General features: G+C 42.8%; 1 protein-coding gene across 1 annotated transcript; it reads left to right on the top strand.

Annotated features, from left to right (window-relative positions):
* The first annotated feature begins 21,896 nt into the window (after nt 1–21,896).
* Nucleotides 21,897–22,538, top strand: LOC109754942 (uncharacterized). Its single transcript, XM_020313833.4, has one exon. It carries the CDS (start codon nt 21,980–21,982, stop codon nt 22,316–22,318), a length of 339 nt encoding a protein of 112 aa, XP_020169422.1. The 5' UTR covers nt 21,897–21,979; the 3' UTR covers nt 22,319–22,538.
* The last annotated feature ends 1,229 nt before the right edge of the window (nt 22,539–23,767 follow it).

The following is a 23,767-nucleotide window of genomic DNA, read 5'->3' as shown; positions in this document are numbered from 1 at the left end:
GAATTTTCTGCCAATGGACGCTCGAGTGGTAATGGGGATTCCCCTATGTACCTGCAACTTGCCTGATTTCTGGAGTTGGCATCATGAGAAGCATGGCATTTTTTCAGTGAAATCTGCATACAGAACGCTTGTGGCCAATGGAGAGAGGCCTGGCTTGAGGGTAACTCTGGTTCTTCAAGTACGCATGCTGAGGAAGGTGCATGGAAATCTTTATGGAAAACGAGTGTTCCTGCAAAGGTTCGGATGTTTCTCTGGCGTCTTTCAAAACATTCCTTGCCAACCAACGATGTAAGAGCACACCGACATATGATTGACTTGGCTAGCTGCGGTTTGTGTGGAGCTCCAGATTCATGGACGCACTCACTTGTGGAATGTTCAACGTCCAGATGCGTTTGGGTGTTGAGTGACAATGAGCTAGCACATAAAATGATGATGGTGACTGAGCTTCTACCAAGCATTGGCTGTTCACATTGAAGGAAACACCGGCGCATGATAAGTTTGTGCTGTTATCGGTCACCTTGTGGGCCATCTGGTCGTCCAGGCGGAAAGTAATACACGAAGGGATTTTTCAGAGTCCACAGTCAACTCAAGCTTTCATTCACAGGTTCATCGATGATCTACATGAAGGAAATATGGCCTAGAGGCAATAATAAAGTTATCATTTATTTCCTTATATCATGATAAATGTTTATTATTCATGCTAGAATTGTATTAACCGGAAACTTAGTACATGTGTGAATACATAGACAATACAGAGTGTCCCTAGTATGCCTCTACTTGACTAGCTTGTTTATCAAAGATGGTTATGTTTCCTGACCATAGACATGTGTTGTCATTTGATGAACGAGATCACATCATTAGGAGAATGATGTGATGGACAAGATCAATCAGTTAGCTTAGCATAATGATCGTTAAGTTTTATTGTTACTCCTTTCTTCATGACTTATACATGTTCCTCTGACTATGAGATTATGCAACTTCCGAATACCAGAGGAACACCTTGTGTGCTATCAAATGTCACAACATAACTGGGTGATTATAAAGATGCTCTACAGGTGTCTCCGAAGGTGTTTGTTGGGTTGGCATAGATCAAGATTAGGATTTGTCACTCCGAGTTTCGGAGAGGTATCTCTGGGCCCTCTCGGTAATGTACATCACTATAAGCCTTGCAAGCAATGTGACTAATGAGTTAGTTGCGGGATGATGCATTACAGAACGAGTAAAGAGACTTGCCGGTAACGATATTGAACTAGGTATGATGATACCGACGATCGAATCTCGGGCAAGTAACATACCGATGACAAAGGGAACAACGTATGTTGTTATGCGGTTTGAGCGATAAAGATCTTCGTAGAATATGTAGGAGCCAATATGAGCATCCAGGTTCCGCTATTGGTTATTGACTGGAGATGTGTCTCGGTCATGTCTACATAGTTCTCGAACCCGTAGGGTCCGCACGCTTAACGTTCGATAACGATTTGTATTATGAGTTATGTGATTTGATGTACCAAAGGTTGTTCGGAGTCCCAGATAAGATCACGGACATGACGAGGAGTCTCCAAATGGTCAAGACATAAAGATTGATATATTGGACCATGTTATTCGGACACCGGAAGTGTTCCGGAGAGTTTCGGGTAAAATCGGAGTGCCGGAGGGGTTACCGGAACCCCCCGGGGAAGTAATGGGCCTTAGTGGGCCTTAAGGGAGAGAGAGGGCAGCAACGAGGAGGTGGCGCGCCCCCCAAGGGGAGTCCGAATATTACTAGGGGAGGGGGCGCGACCCCTCTTTCCCTCTCCCTCTCCCTCTCCTTCCTTCTTACCCCCTTCCGCCAAGTGGAATCCTACTAGGAATTGGAGTCCTAGTAGGACTCCTCTCCTTGGGGCGTGCCTCTAGGGACCGGCCGGCCTCCTCCCTCCCTCCTTTATATACGGGGGAGGGGTGCACCCCATAGACACACAAGTTGATCTTTTAGCCGTGTGCGGTGCCCCCCTCCACAGAAACACACCTCGGTCATATTGTCGTAGTGCTTAGGCGAAGCCCTGCGCCGGTAACTTCATCATCACCGTCGCCACGCCGTCGTGCTAACGGAACTCTCCCTCAGCCTCAACTGGATCAAAAGTACGAGGGACATCATTGAGCTGAACGTGTGCCGAACACGGAGGTGCCGTACGGTGCTAGGATCGGTCGGATCGTAAAGACGTACGACTACATCAACCCCGTTGATAAAACGCTTCCGCTTTCGGTCTACGAGGGTACGTGGACACACTCTCCCCGCTCGTTGCTATGCATCTCCTAGGTAGATCTTGCGTGATCGTAGGAATTTTTTTTGAAATTGCATGTTCCCGTGGCGTCCGAGCCAGGTCTGTGCGTAGATGTTATATGCACGAGGAGAACACAAAGAGTTGTGGGCGATAATAGTCATACTGCTTACCAGCATGTCATACTTTGATTCGGCGGTATTGTTGGATGAAGCGGCCCAGACCGACATTACATGACCGCGTTCATGAGACTGGTTCTACGGCAGTGCTGCGCACATAGGTGGCTAGTGGGTGTCTGTTTCTCCAACTTTAGTTGAATCGAGTGTGACTACGCCCGGTCCTTGTTGAAGGTTAAAACAGCACACTTGACGAAAAATCGTTGTGGTTTTGATGCATAGGTAAGATCAGTTTTTGCTAAGCCCGTAGCAGCCACGTAAAACTTGCAACAACAAAGTAGAGAACGTCTAACTTGTTTTTGCAGGGCTTGCTGTGATGTGATATGGTCAAGACGTGATGATATATAAATTGTTGTATGAGATGATCATGTTTTGTAAAAGTTATCGGCAACTGGCAGGAGCCTTATGGTTGTCGCTTTATTGTATGAAATGCAATCGCCATGTAATTGCTTTATTTTATCACTAAGCGGTAGCGATAGTCGTAGAAGCAATAGTTGGCAAGACGACAACAATGCTACGATGGAGATCAAGGTGTCAAGCTGTGACGATGGTGATCATGACGGTGCTTTGGAGATGGAGATCAAAGGCACAAGATGATGATGGCCATATCATATCACTTACTTTGATTGCATGTGATGTTTATCTTTTATGCATCTTATTTTGCTTAGTACGGCGGTAGCATTATAAGATGATCCCTTACTTAAATTTCAAGGTATAAGTGTTCTGCCTGAGTATGCACTGTTGCGACAGTTCTTCGTGCCGAGACACCACGTGATGATCGGGTGTGATAAGCTCTACGTTCATATACAACGGGTGCAAGCCAGTTTTGCACACACAGAATACTCGGGTTAAACTTGACGAGCCTAGCATATGCAGATATGGCCTCGGAACACTGAGACCGAAAGGTCGAGCGTGAATCATATAGTAGATATGATCAACATAGTGATGTTCACCATTGAAAACTACTCCATCTCACGTGATGATCGGACATGGTTTAGTTGATATGGATCACATGATCATTTAGATGACTAGAGGGATGTCTATCTAAGTGGGAGTTCTTAAGTAATATGATTAATTAAACTTTAATTTATCATGAACTTAGTCCTGATAGTATTTGCAAATTATGTTGTAGGTCAATAGCTCGCGATGTAGTTCCCCGTTTATTTTTGATATGTTCCTAGAGAAAAATAAGTTGAAAGACGATAGTAGAAATGATGCGGACTTGGTCCGTGATCTGAGGATTATCCTCATTGCTGCACAGAAGAATTATGTCCTTGATGCACCGCTAGGTGACAGACCTATTGCAGGAGCAGATGTAGACGTTATGAACGTTTGAAAAAGCTCGGTATGATGACTACTTGATAGTTTAGTGCACCATGCTTTACGGCTTAGAACCGGGACTTAAAAATGTTTTGAACGCCACGGAGCATATGAGATGTTCCAAGAGATGAAATTGGTATTTCAATCTCATGCCCGTATCGAGAGGTATGAGACCTCTGACAAGTACTTTGCCTACAAGATGGAGGAGAATAGCTCAACCAGTGAGCATGTGCTCAGAATGTCTGAGTACTACAATTGCTTGAATCAAGTGGGAGTTAATCTTCCAGATAAGATAAGTGATTGACGGAGTTCTCTAGTCACTATCACCAAGTTACTAGAACTTCATGATGAACTATAATATGCAAGGGATGACGAAAACGATTCCCGAGCTCTTCGCGATGTTGAAATCGGCGAAGGTAGAAATCAAGAAAGAGCATCAAGTGTTGATGGTCAGCAAGACCACTAGTTTCAAGAAAAGGGCAAACGGAAAGAAAGGGAACTTCAAGAAGAACGGCAAGCAAGTTGCTGCTCAAGTGAAGGAACCCAAGTCTGGACCTAAGCCTGAGACTGAGTGCTTCTACTGCAAAGAGACTGGTCACTAGAAGCGGAACTATCCCAAATACTTGGCGGATAAGAAGGATGGCAAAGTGAACAAAGGTATATTTGATATACATGTTATTGATGTGTACTTTACTAGTGTTCATAGTAACCCCAGGGTATTTGATACCAGTTTCAGTTGCTCTGATTAGTAACTCAAAACAGGAGTTGCAAAATGAACAGAGACTAGTTAAGGGCAAGGTAACAATGTGTGCTGGAAGTTGTTCCAAGGTTGACAAGATCACCATCGCATAGTCCCTCTACCTTCGGGATTAGTGTTGAACCTAAATAAATGTTATTTGGTGTTTGCGTTGAGCATGAATATGATTGGATCATGTTCATTGCAATACGGTTATTCATTTAAGTCAGAGAATAATTATTATTCTGTTTACATGAATAAAACCTTCTTAGGTCATGCACCAAAAATGGTTTATTGAATCTCGATCGTAGTGATACAATATATTCATAATATTGATGCCAAAAGATGCAAAGTTGATAATGATAGTGCAACTTATTTGTGGCACAACCGTTTAGGTCATATTGGTGTAAAGCGCATGAAGAAACTCCACGTAGATGGACTTTTGGAATCACTTCATTATGAATCGCTTGATGCTTGCGAACCATGCCTCATGGGCAAGATGACTAAGACTCCGTTCTCCGGAACAATGGAGCGAGCAACTGACTTATTGGAAATAATACATACTAATGTATGCGGTCCGATAAGTGTTGAGGCTCGCAGCAAGTATCGTTATTTTCTGACCTTCACAAATGATTTGAGCAGATATGGGTATATCTACTTAATGAAACACAAGTCTGAAACATTTGAAAAGTTCAAAGAATTTCAGAGTGAAGTGGAGAATCATCGTAACAAGAAAATAAAGTTTCTACGATCTGATCGCGGAGATGAATATTTGATTTACGAGTTTGGCCTTCATTTAAAACAATGTGTAATAGTTGCACAACTCACGCTACCTGGAACACCATAGCGTAATGGTGTGTCCGAACATCGTAACCGTACTATATTGGATATGGTGCGATCTATGATGTCTCTTACCGATTTACCACTATCGTTTTGGGGTTATGCATTAGAGACAGCTGCATTCACGTTAAATAGGGCACCATCTAAATCCGTCGAGATGACACCGTAAGAACTGTGGTTTGGCAAGAAACCTAAGCTGTCGTTTCTTAAAGTTTGGGGTTGCGATGCTTATGTGAAAAAGATTCAACCTGATAAGCTCGAACCCAAATCGGAGAAATGCGTCTTCATAGAATACCCAAAGGAAACTGTTGGGTACACCTTCTATCACAGATCCGAAGGCAAGATATTTGTTGCTAAAAATGGATTCTTTCTAGAGAAGGAGTTTCTCTCGAAAGAAGTGAGTGGGAGGAAAGTAGAACTTGATGAGGTAATTGTACCTTCTCCCGAATTGGAAAGTAGTTCATCACAGAAATCAGTTCCAGTGATGCCTATACCAATTAGTGAGGAAGCTAATGATAATGATCATGAAACTTCACATCAAGTTACTACCGAACCTCGTAGGTCAACCAGAGCACGCTCCACACTAGTGGTATGGTAATCCTATTCTGAAAGTCATGTTACTAGACCATGACGAACCTACGAACTATGAGGAAGCGATGATGAGTCTAGATTCCGCAAAATGGCTTGAGGCCATGAAATCTGAGATGGGATTCTTGTATGAGAACAAAGTTTGGACTTTGGTTGACTTGCCCGATGATCGACAAGCCATAGAGAATAAATGGATCTTCAAGAGGAAGACAGACGCTTATGGCAATGTTACCATCTACAAATCTCGAAATGTCGCAAAAATGTTTTCGACAAGTTCAAGGTGTTGAATACGATGAGATTTTCTCACTTGTATCGATGCTTAAAAGTCTTTCCGAATCATGTTAGCAATTGCCGCATTTTATGATTATGAAATTTGGCAAATGGATGTCAAAACTGCATTCCTTAATGGATATCTTAAAGAAGAGTTGTATATGATGCAACCAGAAGGTTTTGTCGATCCAAAAGGTGCTAACAAAGTGTGCAAGCTCCAGCGATCCATTTATGGACTGGTGCAAGCATCTCGGAGTTGGAATATACGCTTTGATAGTGTGATCAAGGCATATGGATTTATACAAACTTTTGGAGAAGCCTGTATTTACAAGAAAGTGAGTGGGAGCTCTGTAGCATTTCTGATATTATATGTGGATGACATATTGTTGATCAGAAATGATGTAGAATTTTCTAGAAAGCATAATGGAGTGTTTGAAAGGAGTTTTTCAAAGAAAGACCTCGGTGAAGCTGCTTACATATTGAGCATCAAGATCTATAGAGATAGATCAAGATGCTTGATAAGTTTTTTCAATGAGTACATACCTTGACAAGTTTTTGAAGTAGTTCAAAAATAGAACAGTCAAAGAAGAAGTTCTTGCCTATGTTGCAAGGTGTGAAGTTGAGTAAGACTCAAAGCCCAACCACGGCAGAAGATAGAGAGAGAATGAAAGTCATTTCCTATACCTCAGCCATAGGTTCTATAAAGTATGCCATGTTGTGTACCAGACCTATTGTATACCCTGCCCTGAGTTTGGTAAGGGAGTACGATAGTGATCTAGAAGTAGATCACTCGACAGCGGTCAAAATTATCCTTAGAGGACTATGGAAATATTTCTCGGTTATGGAGGTGATAAAGAGTTCATCGTAAAGAGTTTCGTCGATGCAAGCTTTGACACCGATCTGGATGACTCTGAGTCTCGATCTGGATACATATTGAAAGTGGGAGCATTTAGCTAGAGTAGCTCCATGCAGAGCATTGTAGACATAGAAATTTGCAAAATACATACGGATTTGAATGTGGCAGACCCATTGACTAAACCTCTCTCACAAGTAAAACATGATCACACCTTAGTACTCTTTGGGTGTAATCACATGGTGATGTGAACTAGATTATTGACTCTAGTAAACCTTTTTGGTATTGGTCACATAGCGATGTGAACTATAGAGTGTTAAATCACATGACGATGTGAACTATTGGTGTTAAATCACATGGCGATGTGAACTAGATTATTGACTCTAGTGCAAGTGGGAGATTGAAGGAAATATGCCCTAGAGGCAATAATAAAGTTATTATTTATTTCCTTATATCATGATAAATGTTTATTATTCATGCTAGAATTGTATTAACCAGAAATTTAGTACATGTGTGAATACATAGACAATACAGAGTGTTCCTAGTATGCCTCTACTTGACTAGCTTGTTTATCAAAGATGGTTATGTTTCCTGACTATAGACATGTGTTGTCATTTGATGAAAGAGATCACATCATTAGGAGAATGATGTGATGGACAAGACCCATCAGTTAGCTTAGCATAATGATCGTTTAGTTTTATTGCTACTGCTTTCTTCATGACTTATACATGTTCCTCTAACTATGAGATTATGCAACTCCCGAATACCAGAGGAACACCTTGTGTACTATCAAACGTCACAACGTAACTGGGTGATTATAAAGATGCTCTACAAGTGTCTCCGAAGGTGTTTGTTGGGTTGGCATAGATCGAGATTAGGATTTGTCACTCCGAGTTTCGGAGAGGTATCTCTGGGCCCTCTCGGTAATGCACATAACTATAAGCCTTGCAAGCAATGTGACTAATGAGTTAGTTGCGGGATGATGCATTACAGAATGAGTAAAGAGACTTGCCGGTAACGAGATTGAACTAGGTATGATGATACCGACGATCGAATCTCGGGCAAGTAACATACCGATGACAAAGGGAACAACGTCTGTTGTTATGCGGTTTGACCGATAAAGATCTCCGTAGAATATCTAGGAGCCAATATGAGCATCCAGGTTCCGCTATTGGTTATTGACCGGAGATGAGTCTCGGTCATGTCTACATAGTTCTCGAACCCGTAGGGTCCGCACGCTTAACGTTCGATGACGATTTGTATTATGAGTTATGTGATTTGATGTACCGAAGGTTGTTCGGAGTCCTGGATAAGATCACGGACATGACGAGGAGTCTCGAAATGTTCGAGACATAAAGATTGATATATTGGACCATGTTATTCGGACACCGGAAGTGTTCCAGAGAGTTTCGGGTAAAACCGGAGTGCCGGAGGGGTTACCGGAACCCCCCGGGGAAGTAATGGGCCTTAGTGGGCCTTAGGGGAGAGAGAGGGCAGCAGCCAGGAGGTGGCGCCCCCCCCCTAAGGGGAGTCCGAATAGGACTAGGGGAGGGGGCGCGGCCCCTCTTTCCCTCTCCCTTTCCCTCTCCCTCTCCCTCTCCTTCCTTCTTCCCCCCTTCCACCAAATGGAATCCTACTAGGACTTGGAGTCCTAGTAGGACTCCTCTCCTTGGGGTGCGCCTCTAGGGGCCGACCGGCCTCCTCCCTCCCTCCTTTATATACGGGGGAGGGGGGCACCCCATAGACACACAAGTTGATCTTTTAGCCGTGTGCGGTGCCCCCCTCCACAGAAACACACCTCGGTCATATCGTCGTAGTGCTTAGGCGAAGCCCTGCGCCAGTAACTTCATCATCACCGTTGCCACACCGTCGTGCTGCGGAACTCTCCCTCGGCCTCAACTGGATCAAGAGTACGAGGGACGTCATCGAGCTGAACGTGTGCTGAACACGGAGGTGCCGTACGTTCGGTGCTAGGATCGGTCGGATCGTGAAGACGTACGACTACATCAACCCCGTTGATAAAACGCTTCCGCTTTCGGTCTACGAGGGTACGTGGACACACTCTCCCCGCTCGTTGCTATGCATCTCCTAGATAGATCTTGCGTGATCGTAGGAATTTTTTTGAAATTGCACGTTCCCCAACACTACAGATAATAGCAGGACAGCAGAACCCACCAGCAGCCCAGGCAACTATACCTCCTACAGCTACTCGGCCTAGAGCCAAGGCACCACCACAGGGATACGCTAAAATCCATGTTGACGCTGCTGTTCGGCATGAGCGAGGGGGAGCAGCAGCTGCTATCTGTAGGGATGACAATGGAAATTACATGGGAAGCTCGACGCTGGTCGTTTATGGTGTTTGCAACCCTACAACGCTAGAGGCCATAGCTTGCCGGGAGGCACTAGCCCTTGCGGAGGATCTAAACGTGACGAACTTTGTGATCTCCACCGACTGCAAGCAAGTGGTGTCCGACATCTCACAAGGAACACTAGGGCCTCATGCGGTGATCATCAGCGAGATCAGGGCCAGAGCTACTTTGTTTAATTCTGTTTTCATTTTCGAGGGGTGTGCTGTTAATTATGAAGCACATAGATTAACTCGATTTTCTCTTTCTCAGGGTAGGGGCCGCCATGTCTGGCTTGGCAATCCCCATGACCCTCGATGTATCCCACAACATGTGAACTTTGGTGATGAGTAAATGTTTTCCACCCCTAAAAAAAATTTAATGTAATATGAGCGGTAGGATGTGTTTAAATCGATTTAATCGGAGGGCTCTAGTTACCCTGTGTACAATTTGTTGTATGGCTTTAGGGGGTCTATGTTTGCTCTTTTAATAGTGTGTGTATATATATATATAATATTATATTATATATTATATTACTAGGACTAGGAAAAAGGCCCGTGCGTTGCAACGGATAATAAAACTGTGAATTGCAGCCTTGAAATCACGTCATTGATAAAATAACAGAATACATGTAATGATTATAAATAGTGTACATCCAACATTATTAATTGAAATCAAATAAAATTGCTCACGGTCTGCACTTAAAAATCAGAAATACCCAGGCTAGTGATCATCCATTTCTCCTTCATGCGCATGGATTTGGGTGTTCTTATGAAACTTAAAGTGATGGGAGCCGACGACGATATGTGCAGGAGATCCGCTGATGCATGGCGGTTTCTAGTGCAAGAATCACCGACGACTTGGGGCCTATTCGGTTGCACTCACTCTTGGCTCCCCCGCTGCAACCTCAAGCTCGTCCTCACTATGATGATTTCTTCCACTTTCCATCATTATTCCCAGTCAATTTCTAACATCTGAGTCCCGCATCAACTGTAAGACCGAAATCAGCATGTTAAACTCGCGCCAATAGCAAGCAAAGTCAATGGTGCAAGTCTTCTCTTTGCTTAATCAGTCATTCTTCACAATTTTGGTTCATTCCTAGTGGTAGCATCAAGGCTTTGGCATTTGCTAATGATGTGATTGAAGAAATCCTGCAATTCTGACATATTCCTGTTAGAGCTAATGATCCGACAAAGCATATTGTCAACATTTTTCTTGAAGCAAGATCTGTATTTTACTAATTTTCCATCATTTTCTTGCATGTTCAGAACCCAACCGGCCTAAGTGCAACATTGACCTTTAGCGCTGAATGACGATGTGCAGGCCTATAATCTTTAGTACAGAACTTCAAGAGGATATTTAAGAAGAAATGTCAATCTATCACCTGTATCTTTACTGCAATCACTCAAGTGACCGTTCCTGACAAATAATCATCGAAAATAATGTTCAATCCTCTCTGCCGCCGGTCCTCCTCCGCGTTCTTCTAGTCCTCCTCCACATTTCCGTGCCCATGCGTTGCAACGGAAGAATCACACACTCATAGCTTATAATCATTTCATCAACCCCTCCCTCCCAAACACACACATGTCCATGTCTTCTATTTCAAGATGACTTTCTCAAGGGAGGCTCAAATATTCTCTCTTTGGCATGTCCTCTCCTCCGTTGCTCCATCCCTCAATAAACATCGGTAATAAAGTTACACTCTTATTGTTGTTCGGAGCATGAAGTGTGTACATGAAGAAGCTAGCGGAACTTCCTTTGTCTATTGAAATAGTAGTGGTGCAATAAATAGTTTATCTATCGTTTTGATGCTTTGCTTTATGGAAAAAATGACAAATGTTTCTTTATTTTTAACAAATTGAGTGTCTTTTTTATTAGAATTGGAACATGTTTTAAAGTCAAACATTTTATGAACACATGATTTATTTTATTTTTAAGTGATTTTGTGAACAATTTTAAATGTTCCTAAAATCGGAACATTTTTGGGAATTTTCAGCATTTCTTAAAAAGTGTGAACATATATAAAATATAAATATATTTTTGAAACCTAGAACAATTCAAAATGCTCATTATCTTAGAAAAGACACGCTCGGTGTCGGTAATTAAAATACGATTGTTGGTGTCCATACCATGGAGTATGGAGTTAAAAAAAAGTCATAGTGGTGTACTTCGATGACACCTCCTTCAACATGGCACTATCACCAGATGGAAAAATAGTGGTGTATTTATTTCTAGTTGGACATACCGATGATGGCATGTTCTATACTATTCGAGAGTTTAATAACTAATTCTAAAGTTCTTTTTAGAATTTTGAAAACATTTGAATGCGAACAGAATTTTACTATGTTGGATTTTTCTAGAGATAGTTGTTCGGTCGGTTTGGAAGATTTTATTTGTTTCCATAGCAAATATGCACAAATGTCTTGTATAAATAAATGTGTGGTCATATCACCCTTGGGCTAAAAGAAGTGGACCCAGCATAAAAGTTCAAATGGGCATAAGGCACAATAGAGACCTATAAAGAGTTCATTCTGTATGTTAGATGTGTATTTAATGGTACATCTGGAAAATGAAGACTTTTAGTTATCAAAATGTGTAAGTGGCAAAGTATAATAATTTAGACCTATCTATATCTATACCTACTATTAAAGCAAGGTGATATTCTTGGTTTCGTCCCGCGATTAGTTTCTTTTCCCATTAGTTTTGAATCACCTACGAGGTGGCGAGGTGGTACTAAAAACGCTGATCTCAATTTTAAGTCCGTTGTTGGGTGCTGGGCCTCCTTCGTACAAATACGTATATATATGGGCCAAAGAAAATCATGTGAGCCTTTAGTTTGCCTGCACACCCGTCATGGCACTATTGCAAAAAGGCCCTTCTCTTTTCCAGAAATTGAACCCGCAGTCCCCACGTAAGTGGCTCTGGGAAAAATGATTCGGTAAAACAAAAAATCCCTTTCGCGTGTCCTCTGTTTCTTCATATATGCAGACCGTGAAGGAAATATGCCCTAGAGGCAATAATAAAGTTGTTATTTATATTTCCTTATATCATGATAAATGTTTATTATTCATGCTAGAATTGTATTAACCGGAAACTTAGTACATGTGTGAATACATAGACAAACAGAGTGTCACTAGTATGCCTCTACTTGACTAGCTCGTTGAATCAAAGATGGTTAAGTTTTCTAGCCATAGACATGAGTTGTCATTTGATTAATGGGATCACATCATTAGAGAATGATGTGATTGACTTGACCCATTCCGTTAGCTTAGCACTTGATCGTTTAGTATATTGATATTGCTTTCTTCATGACTCGTACATGTTCCTATGACTATGAGATTATGCAACTCCCGAATACCGGAGGAACACTTTGTGTGCTACCAAACGTCACAACGTAACTGGGTGATTATAAAGGTGCTCTACAGGTGTCTCCAATGGTACTTGTTGAGTTGGCATAGATCAAGATTAGGATTTGTCACACCGATTGTCGGAGAGGTATCTCTGGGCCCTCTCGGTAATGCACATCACTATAAGCCTTGCAAGCAATGTGACTAATGAGTTAGTTGCAGGATGATGCATTACGGAACGAGTAAAGAGACTTGCCGGTAACGAGATTGAACTAGGTATTGAGATACCGACGATCGAATCTCGGGCAAGTAACATACCGATGACAAAGGGAACAACGTATGCTGTTATGCGGTTTAACCGATAAAGATCTTCGTAGAATATGTTTGAGCCAATATGAACATCCAGGTTTCGCTATTGGTTATTGACCGGAGACGTGTCTCGGTCATGTCTACATAGTTCTCGAACCCGTTGGGTCCGCACGCTTAACGTTCGGTGACGATCGGTATTATGAGTTTATGTGTTTTGATGTACCGAAGGTAGTTCGGAGTCCCGGATATGATCACGGACATGACGAGGAGTCTCGAAATGGTCGAGACGTAAAGATCGATATATTGGAAGCCTATGTTTGGACATCGGAAAGCTTCCGGATGAGTTCGGGCATTTACCGGAGTACCGGGGGGTTACCGGAACTCCCCGGGGAGTATATGGGCCTTATTGCGCCTTAGTGGAATAGAGGAGAGGGAGGGAAAAAGGTGGAGGGCGCGCCCCCAGCCCAATCCGAATTGGGAGGCCCCCCCTCTTTCCTTCCCCCTCTCCTCCCCTTCCTTCTCTCCTACTCCTACGACATGGAAGGGGGGGATCCTACTCCCGGTGGGAGTAGGACTCCCCATGGCACGCCATAGTAGAGGGCCGGCCCTCCCCTCCTCCTCTCCTTTATATACAGGGGAGGGGGGCACCCCATAGACACACAAGTTGATCATTGATCTCTTAGCCGTGTGCGGTGCCCCCCTCGGTCATACCGTCGTAGTGCTTAGGCGAAGCCCTGCGCCGGTAACTTCATCATCACCGTCATCACGCCGTCGTGCTGACGAAGCTCTCCCTCGACACTCTGCAGGATCGTGAGTTCGTGGGACGTCACCAAGCCGAACGTGTGCAGATCGCGGAGGTGCCGTACTTTCGGTGCTATCAATATTTTTTTAAAGTTACGCCAACTTTTTTTAACACTACACAAACATTTTTGCCAACGTAAGTATTTTTTGAAATATATATTTTTATATTTTTTGAAAATATAACAAAAAAAGCATAAAAAAGAGAAAGATAAAAATGGAAAATTGTGGAACGGAAACAAATGAACAAAATCCAAAACGCACGAACAATGCTACTGGGCAGGCCCATTCCCACGTTCCTTCAGCGAGCGGACACTCTGTCTCGTTTGAAGCGTGACATAGGGGCGCCCTAGCTCACGTAGGATGGTTTGTATTTTTATCAGTAGGACAGCTGTTCACACATTTTTTTCCAAATGATTAGTCTGTAGCGCTCATTTGCTCGCTTTTGTGTTTTTTTCTTCAAAAAGTTTGTTTTTCATAGCGCTTCGTGTATCACTTTTTATAGTCAATAAAAAGTTCGTGAATTTTAAAAAATAGTAAATTAATACAATGTTCACTAATTTTAAAGAAAAATCACGAATTAAAAAATGTGTTTCAAATTTGAAAATGTTTGTAGATTCGTTAAATGTTCATGTATTTGAAAAATGTTCATACATGCATGAAATGTTCATGATTTTTTAAATGATTGTAGATTCGTGAACTAGTATGAATTTGAACAGTATACATGAATTCTAAAAAAGTTTGTAAAAATATAAAGGTCGCAACTTAAAAAAATGTTCATGAATCCGAAAATGTTTACGAAATTCAATATTTTTGCATATCTAGAAAAACCATAAAATTTATTTATGGTGGCATAAAACAATTTATTGATGACATTCCATTTATAAAAACCAGCACATATGCTCATGCGTTGCAACATTTTTTTTTGAATGTTGGTAGGAGATCTACCAAATTCATTGATTAGCAGGGGGAAAATACAAGCAAGAACCCAGGAGGGAAAGCACCAGAAAAGGTCTGGCGCAAAAAAGGAAGAAGAGAAAACAATCAGCCCGGATCAAATGGGATTTTGGCGCCTGCCATATTCACAAATTAATCTCCTGTCTAACTATCCTAGTCAGTTGGGTGGTCGTCATTTCTTGCCGTCGAAAAACTCGTCTATTACGCTCCTTCCATATCTCCCATGCGACCAGATGGATCATCGATATAGTGCCTTTTTTTTTCCTTTGGTGCATTGCGCCAGCAAATGGACATCCACTCCTTCAAGTTGCCAATCGTCGGCCAGTTTGCCAGCCGTAGAATATAGTCTTATATTGTCTCAATGGAAGACTCTTATCAATGCTTTCTCTTATAATATGATACACCTTTTTGTGACTTATTATTTGTACAATTCATCATAGTTTTCTTGGTGATATAGGACTTGGTAGCATGTGCATAACTTTAAGGCTTAACGTGTTTCTATGCTAGTTGTCCTATGGAAAGGGGTGGAGACAGGGGTCAACATGGGCTCCTAGATATCACGACAGCCAAGGTCATTAACTAAATATGTGAAATCTTCTATCTGCAACATGCGTAAGAAACTAAGCACAAATTGTCATGCACTGAAAATCATATTATAAGTTAAATGATTGCACAAAGTTAATTAACCATAATGGAGGAATTTGTGTATATTTCAACGAGTGAAAAATGATCCACAGTTTTTTCACGCACTAAAGAATCATGTTCCTAAGTCACAGATGGATAATATTCATATCTTTATTATTTCTGGTATTCCTTGTACTACCATGATTGAAGATGAAAAGATCGGAAATTTTCCCGCATAAAAATATATTCATATCTCTACATTGTACGAACATAGCCCTGTTAATAAATATTAAGTGAATGAATATAAATACCTTTTGTGCTACAACTCATATTAACTACTTCCACCAATTTGTTTTGACATACAAGTTGGAGGGAAAATAAATCTTTAAAAATAATTTATTCTAGATAGTCTAATATTAATAGAAAACTCTGTCTATGTTGTTTCAACATAGCCGGTCCTAAGCCCGGGTAAAGGAGGAGGGTTGTGATAGGCTTGGCGAGCCAACGTAAAAACTCAGCCTGTCTTATGAAGATGAAACCCAAAATATTTTTGTTGGGGCGTAACCTTCTCAACGACGCGCCACATCGAAACCCGGGTGTGGTGTCAAATGGGCAAGGGCCGGGCCGTCGCCCCTCTGGTGGCGCGTCGTATCTTTTTTAGTTTCATAAATGGCCTGAATTTGTGCATGGATTTGTTCTGTTGCCAAAAGATAATACAATCTTCATGTATTCCAATAGAATTAAACATGATAAATAAAGCTACGGCCATTCAAATAGTCCATGAAGCATCATACTAAATTAAGATTGGGGATGGTATGACTATTATCTCTTTGAATTTTTAAGACTAATTCCGTGAGTAGTTGTGATAATGTAGGCTGGACTAAGGTCCAAACAAAGCTTTACAATGATGCCGCCTTTCATAATTTAGCTAATACGAACTTAAAATTTGGAATGAAATAGGAGTGGCAACAAATACTGCATTCATGTCTACCACACCATCAATAATGTACTAATATATTTGCATGACCTTATTATGGCAATAATTGCTTATTAACCAAAATTCCATGGCCATGATACAACCAGAATATCATACATATTGTTGTGGCATGGTTGGCAATAAATATACAGCTAAAATATTTTTTAGAAGATCCACCAATTTTCTTCTACCTCTCTTGGGTTTCTTACGCTAAAGGACTAAAATATTTTAAAACCTTATTCTTACATTCCCGGTTCATACAATTGATGATAAAATTTACTTGCCTGTGCATACTCACGGGTTGACAACTAGTGTTAACTAATTATGCTAGATCATGCCCTATGCATCACCACGAGAACCATGCTAAAATATATACCAAAATAAACCTAGTAATGGAAAACAAGATGTAAGAGTGTTCTCGATTTACAATTCAAAACAATAAAACACATGAAATATATGAAAAAATTATATATAAAAAGAGAGAAAACTTTTCAGATGAGTGTACCATGATGCTATCTTTTAACAAAAATATATAAGTATGCATAGAAAAATATAGCTTGTGACTTACATGCATGGCTTGATTCCCCCGATAAAAAAATGCATGACTTGTTGAAATTGCATGCTTGGATAGATTAATGAAAAAAAGTAACATATAGTACACACATGACTTGTGATGTCATGCAACTTCGATCAGACAACTGTGAATAATTGAGGTGACGTGGAAGCATGCATGTGAAGAGAAATATAGTTATAGGGGATGCAACTTTGACTTACTGCACCTGCCTTTGGTTCTATGACACATTAGTACTTCATATGATTATATTGATTAGCAAAGCGACATTGTGATCGTGTAGTATATCATTAGTTGGGTCCGTTCGACACCATTGTTCCGCTAAAAACATGCTCTCATTGTTGTCGACATCCTTGTTACTTTAGCAATGCCCCATGATCAGGAAAAACGGATCATCATGCAACACATGAATTAGGCTTAGAGGCGAAACTGGGGACCTACTTTATGTTTATCTTTCCACACATGCAACTGAGTTTTCCTCTGAATCTCACATTTCAAGAGTCATTGTTATTATAGCATAGAAATATAAATATTAATCTGAAGATGGAAATAAATAATACTTTATTATTGCCTTTAGGGCATATTTCCACAAGGACACCACCTATGCCGGTGTCACTAGCGTCACACTGAATCTCAAAGGTCTGTCAGCTTAGGTAATAGAAGTGAGGGGGCATGAGACAAACCATGCTTTAGCTCATTGCTGCCTTATTTTGTGAAGAACCTCAAGTGAAGGACATATTTTTCTTAGAAAGAACATGCAATGGGGAGGCAATTTGGCTAAAATCTCTATCAACTCAATGATTTGTCCACCCAACCAAGAAAACTAAGTGCTTTATTTAAGTTTATTGGTCGGTGCAAAGTTTTAATGGCATCATCATATACTTCAATGGCACATGAAGAAACCACAAACCACAAATCTACGTTAGAACGCCCCAATATCACCCAAAGAGAAGGATGACTATGGTGCGAGCGTGCGTGCTTGTACCCGCGCTCGTACTAAGAGTCAACTAAGAACCTTCAGCTGTCCAGGATGAAAGACAACTGCACAACCAGGTTCTAGAGTGAAAAATAAAATTTTGGCCATAACAAGCCTGAGAGAGGTAACCGTGGATCAGAATTTTAAAAACCTTCTCTCTTCTCCGCCAAACTAAAAAAAGTCCTAGAAGGATCTCCTTCCCTACTCGTTGCACGTGAAGGGTGTACAATATGTTTCTCCTCGGGTTTCCCTTTTTTTTGCGAATCATGCTCTATCACTTCTTATTGCCATTTTAGGGTTTATTCTCATGCTTGAACCATTTTTACCTTTCGAGCACGTAATTATTGATAAGCCTTTAGAGGATATTAGTATCATGCGACCTTAGACAAATCCTACTGATTGTGGTGTATGTCATAAAGGATAACTTTCTAATGACAGTTGGTTAGAAGTTTGGTGATAACCTTGAGACAACAATTCAACAATGTGATTGGCATGTAGTCGTTAACTGTTTGAGGCAATTGCACCTTTGTACCAAGTGTAATACAAGCTGAGTTAATACTATGAACATTCGGGGTTCCATCATAAAAGTCAGACACTAGTACAAAACAGGGCTTTCGTCACAGGGCAATATTCACATTAGTCCCGGTTCAGTCACGAACCGGGACTAATGTGAGCATTGGTCCCGGTTCGTGCGGCTAAGGCATTAGTCCCGGTTCACCTGGGCCCTTTAGTCCCGGTTGGTGCCACGAACCGGGACTAAAGGGTGCGATGCCCATTAGTACCGGTTGGTGGCACCAACCGGGACTAAAGGTTAGTCCTTTAGTCCCGGTTGGTCCCACCAACCGGTACTAATGGGCTTTGAGGCATTAGTACCGGTTCATGGCACGAACCGGTACTAAAGGGCCCATCAAACTCTACCCCCCCCCCCCCCCCCCCCCCGGACCGCCTTTTCAGTTTTAGAAAAAACAAAAGAAAATGATGGAAATGTCAAAAAAAAAAATAAGTTTCCCATGTGATATGTGGTCTAGTTGTTGGGAAAATTGTGATATGTGGTCTAGTTGTTGGGAAAATTAACAAATATGAATTTCGACTTTATTTGCAAAATCTCTCTGGAATTTCTTAAAATGGGCATAACTTTTGCATACGAACTCGGATGAAAAAGTTTTTTATATGAAAAATCATCTACTCGAAAAGTTACATCCGAATTTAACTAGGGAACCTTGTTAAACATTTTCAAAATCCTCAAAAACCTAACAGAAAAAAGATACGGGGCTTTTAAGATCTGGAGAGGCAAAAAAATTCAAAAAATTTCAAATTGTGGTCAAACTATGGTCAAACAATGGTCAAACTAATTATTCTAGAATATTAGTGTTACTAAATAATTGTTTCAGTTTTTTTGAATTTTGGTCAAATCTGGTCAAACTGTGGTCAAACAGTGGTCAAACTAATTATTCCAGAAATATTAGTGTTACTAAATAATTATTGTTTTTTAAAACAATAGTTTCAAACTCAAACAGTGAAATGTGTCACTTCATGCTCAAGCTAAATTCCTGAGGGTTAATAGAATTGACATCTTACTATTGTTAGGAAAACAACAAGTGCAGACTTGGAAACAAGGGAGAATAGAACCCGAAAGTTAAGCGTGCTCAGGCTGGAGTAGTGAGAGGATGGATGACCGTCCGGGAAGTTAGATGATTTGGAATGATGAGGGGTGATTAGAGATTAGAGGATAAATTGAGTAGTGATGAGGGGTGGTGATTAGAGATTAGAGGTTAAAATAATTCAGAAATTTGAAAATCAAAAAAAATTAAAAAAATCGCAAAAAAAATTTCAAAAAAAAAATCATAACATTTCCTTTAGTGGAGCTCCAGGCTGCGTCCACGTGGACGGCCTCTAGTCCCGGTTCGTGTAAGAACCGGGACTAAAGGGGGAGGCATTAGTAACGACCTTTTAGTCCCGGTTCAAAAACCAGGACTAAAGGCCCTTCCAACCGGGACAAAAGCCCCCTTTTCTACTAGTGAGGCCGAGCCCGTGGAAACGGCGCCGCCCTCGTCATCAACGAGGGTGGCCGTGCCTCCTCGACTCCTACCTCCCACCTCGTCAAGCCGAAGACAGGGTCGGGGCTCGCCGCCGTGAAGAACGAGCATGATGACATGCCCGCACTCGACGACGAGGCCGCCATGAAGTGGGCGCGGGAGGATTGGGCCCGGCTGAAGATGGAGCACCAGCGGCGCGCCCTAGAGGAGATCGCCGCTCGCCGCCGTAGCCGCGACAAGGGAGGCGTCCTCGTCCTCGAGGACAGGGACGACGACGCGCCGCCGCCAGCCAAACCAGTCCGCCAGGGCGACCCCGGGCAGGGGTCCAGCAAGGACGGCCGCGGTGTGAAGAAGGAGAAGGAGGACGACGACTACGACGCCTTCAGCAAGCTCTTCAGCCTGTAGGCGGCGGCAGCAGTTTTTTTTTTCTTTTAGTACATTTTTATGTTTTTAATATGCAAAAAACTCTCTGAAACACCTAAATATCGCCGAATCTATGTCCTGTTTACCGAATTTTGGCCAAGTATATTTGTTAAAATATTTACAAAACGGTGCCTGGAGCGACCCGGGGACGACGACCGGTAACCCGATCGCCCCATGCCGAAATTATCGCCGGTTCGCCCAGGGCGGCGCTATTTCCGGCCCTTGGGGGGTCGAACCGCTGTAGATGCTTTAATAGGCGCGCTGTATTTCACCCACTTGGCCATTGGCAAATGTAAACCTCCGTCGTTTAGAGGTCGGGCTAGCCACGAAGCATCGTCCGCTGTTACAAAGCCATGGCAGACTTGGTACTTGCATGCATAGTTTAGTGATGCTTTTTTACTGTCTGCATGCACAACAAAGGTCGAGAGCACTGGCCCTAGGCTAGCGGCATGCGTACTCAAGTGCTTTCTGCTTTGCTTCTTCATTGGTTGCATGGGTACTCAATTGCACTGTATTCATCGATTTTGTCGAAAGATGGACTGTGCCTTGGTTCCAGGGGAATGGGCCGATCAATTTAGTAAGCGTGCTTATTACTACGAGACAGAAACACCACCTACAAATCTGCAATGCAGTTTTATGCAAAGTGCAGCTAGATTTGCTGTCTATACAAAATCCAACGGCTCACAGCGTCCTAAAGAAGCACACAATCCGTATGCTGGGCCCATCCGTCCACACACACGCACGCAGTTGTGCAATCGCGACGCCCCTGCGTGACACGGTACTGCCTTCTCCGGCCTCTCTCGGTCATTTCTCTCCTATAAACGGCTCAACCGCGTGGCCCTCCGTCGTCGCCCATGGCTGCATCCTTGACCTCCAGCTTTACCGTGTTCTCGTCTCCGTTGCCGGAGTTTGCCACCTCGGCCAGCACGTCGAGCACCACTGCCATCCTCGACAGCTCCGGTCAATGGGCGTCCAGCGTGCCGCCTCCTCCTCACGCGCGTCGGCAAGCGCGCTCCTAGCGGTATGAGCCCGACCACGGTGCACAAGAGAGCGTGGGTCGTACAGTATCTTCTCACGGGATAAAGTAAATAAATGGGACGATCCAAAGCAATGGGCAGAGATTTGTCATCATGCACATATATAGAATATCACGAAGTCCAAGAATATATACAATTAGACATGAGGAATATAATATGATCCAGATCCGAGCTTTGCTAGGGTAGTATAGTGAACAAGTGATGTCGTCCCGCTCATCCTTAATCACGCCATTCTGCAGTATTTGTTCCCGGATAGATGGCCTAGTAGCCAATGAATCGCGACACGAGGAATAATATGTCAGGTTAGGTGGCGATTGATAGCCCACGTGATCAGCCACTGATAGCCCACATGATCAAGCATAGTAGCCACGTGATGTCTAATCGACTCCAGCTAGGACTCCAAATACCCACGCCTATCTAGCTAGCTCTATAAAAGCCCCGGCAGACCTCTACAAGAAAAACAATCCACACCAGCCATAAGCAGTGAGTGAGTGCATCGACATTCGATCAGCTCAGCTATATCCTGCATCGATCTGGTCATGGCGGCAGCAATGCTCCCGAGGTTCGTTGCCGTGGCGGCGCTGGTCGCGCTGATGTGCGCCGTCGCTGTGGCCCAGAAGGTACCTGCCGTCGGCGGTGCGCCGGTGTGCAACCTTGTCGATCAGAACGTCGTGAATGCTTGCTTCGAGAGCTGTGGAAGAGGTATGAAAATTGCCACTGCCGACAGGATTACTTCAGCGGGTAAAGTCAAGGTTCAAGTGGACTGCTGCGTAGCCTTTGGAGGCCACTCGTGCATGTGCCAGATGAAGAAGGCGTGGAAGGCTCAGGGCAAAAGTGCCCAGAATAATGTGGGGTGCGTCAGGGAAAAGGCCTGCTAGTGAGCACATGCGGGAGGTCTCTTCGTGCATGCAAGACCTCTAGTTCGTTTGATATGTGTGCTTCTTAGTTTCAAGCGGTCGATGTCCACCTGCTCCTTTTGCTTTTATTTGCTTGTTTGTGTTGTATTTTTTTTCCTACGCATGAGAGCATTGATCGGTCAGTTGACTCTTTTTAGTTTGTACCAATCAGAAATAAATGTGGGTGGAAGTTCTTGTATCATCCAGTTTTGTTTCTATATTATTCCATGCACCACAAAACATATTATAGTACGTACTAGCAAACGTCAAATACGAAGTTAGTTAGTACTTCCTCCGTCCGGAAATACTTATCCTCAAAATGGTTGTGAATGGATGTATCTATAACTAAAATAAGTCTAGATATAACTATTTCAAGGACAAGTATTTCCGGACGGAGGGAGTACATGCACACTGCCTTGAGCGCACATTGTAGTTCTTACTTTCTCTTGAGCAATCGGCATCGCAAGATTCAGGATAGCTTATGTGTGCCCTGTCTCTATCGACATGGCTCTAGTGGCCAAAGAGAACTTCGATCTCCATGCTGTTTGCAACTTCCGCCTAGTTTCAACTTGACGGGAATTTAACGCAGCGCTAGCTCACAATCGAAGCAGTGCTGGTCGCAACGTCAGACGGGCCCGCTGGCGAGTGTGGACGGCCGGCTCAGGCTGCGCCATGAGCCATTCATGCAGCAAACCTCCGTTGCGCGCGTGGGCGGCGGCCATGGCCCTCGTGTGCGCCACCTTAGCTTGCGGATGCAATGCTGGCTGGCCTGCCTGCCCTACATGACGCAGGTCGGTGCACAGACCACCCACGCCTACATTGGTAATCCGTGAGCCAAATTTTGATCAGAGGCTGAACAGTTGACGCAGTCGGTAACGTACTATAGACGAGCAACGCTACACTTACGTAACTTAGCGTACATATTTAGGTGGTCTTTTATGGTTGGGTGAAAATTAGGAAGATGGGCCCATTGGAGAAGTTAATAGGGAAGGTTTCGTAATTGCTTCGTAGGGACATGTACAATGATTGATAAGATAATCTTATCTTAAGTCTTGCATATAATTTAAAAATGACAAAAAAAAAGTCTACAGTGGTTCATCTCTTAGTCTGATCTTCAATAACTAGCTAATCCTAAAAACATGGTGAGACATATTATGCTAAAAGATCATCTTTTGTCTTCTCTTGTCTTCTCTTAAATAAGAGAAGACAAGCCTTTTTTATGATTTCTGTCTCTTACATCTCATCATTTATCCTACGTGACACTCCTAAAATAGCACCATTGTACATGCCCTAAGAGTTTCGTAGTTGTAGCATTATTGTACTATAGGCCAAACGACTGCCACGGCCCACACCACCCACGGGATTGCCGTGGCGTCGTGCGGGGTCCGCGAGGAAAGCTACCTGCTGGCCGGTCTACCGCAAGTGGGTCGC

The sequence above is a fragment of the Aegilops tauschii genome, chromosome 2 (genome assembly GCF_002575655.3).
Source record: "Aegilops tauschii subsp. strangulata cultivar AL8/78 chromosome 2, Aet v6.0, whole genome shotgun sequence".
NCBI lineage: Eukaryota > Viridiplantae > Streptophyta > Magnoliopsida > Poales > Poaceae > Aegilops > Aegilops tauschii.
Note: the sequence above shows the minus strand (reverse complement) of the source record. Positions and strands in the feature narration are given on the sequence as shown.

What these genes read in the sequence shown, in the direction of transcription:
- LOC109754942 (XM_020313833.4), top strand. Translation starts at nt 21,980, where the DNA reads ATGGCGGCAGCAATGCTCCCGAGGTTCGTTGCCGTGGCGGCGCTGGTC.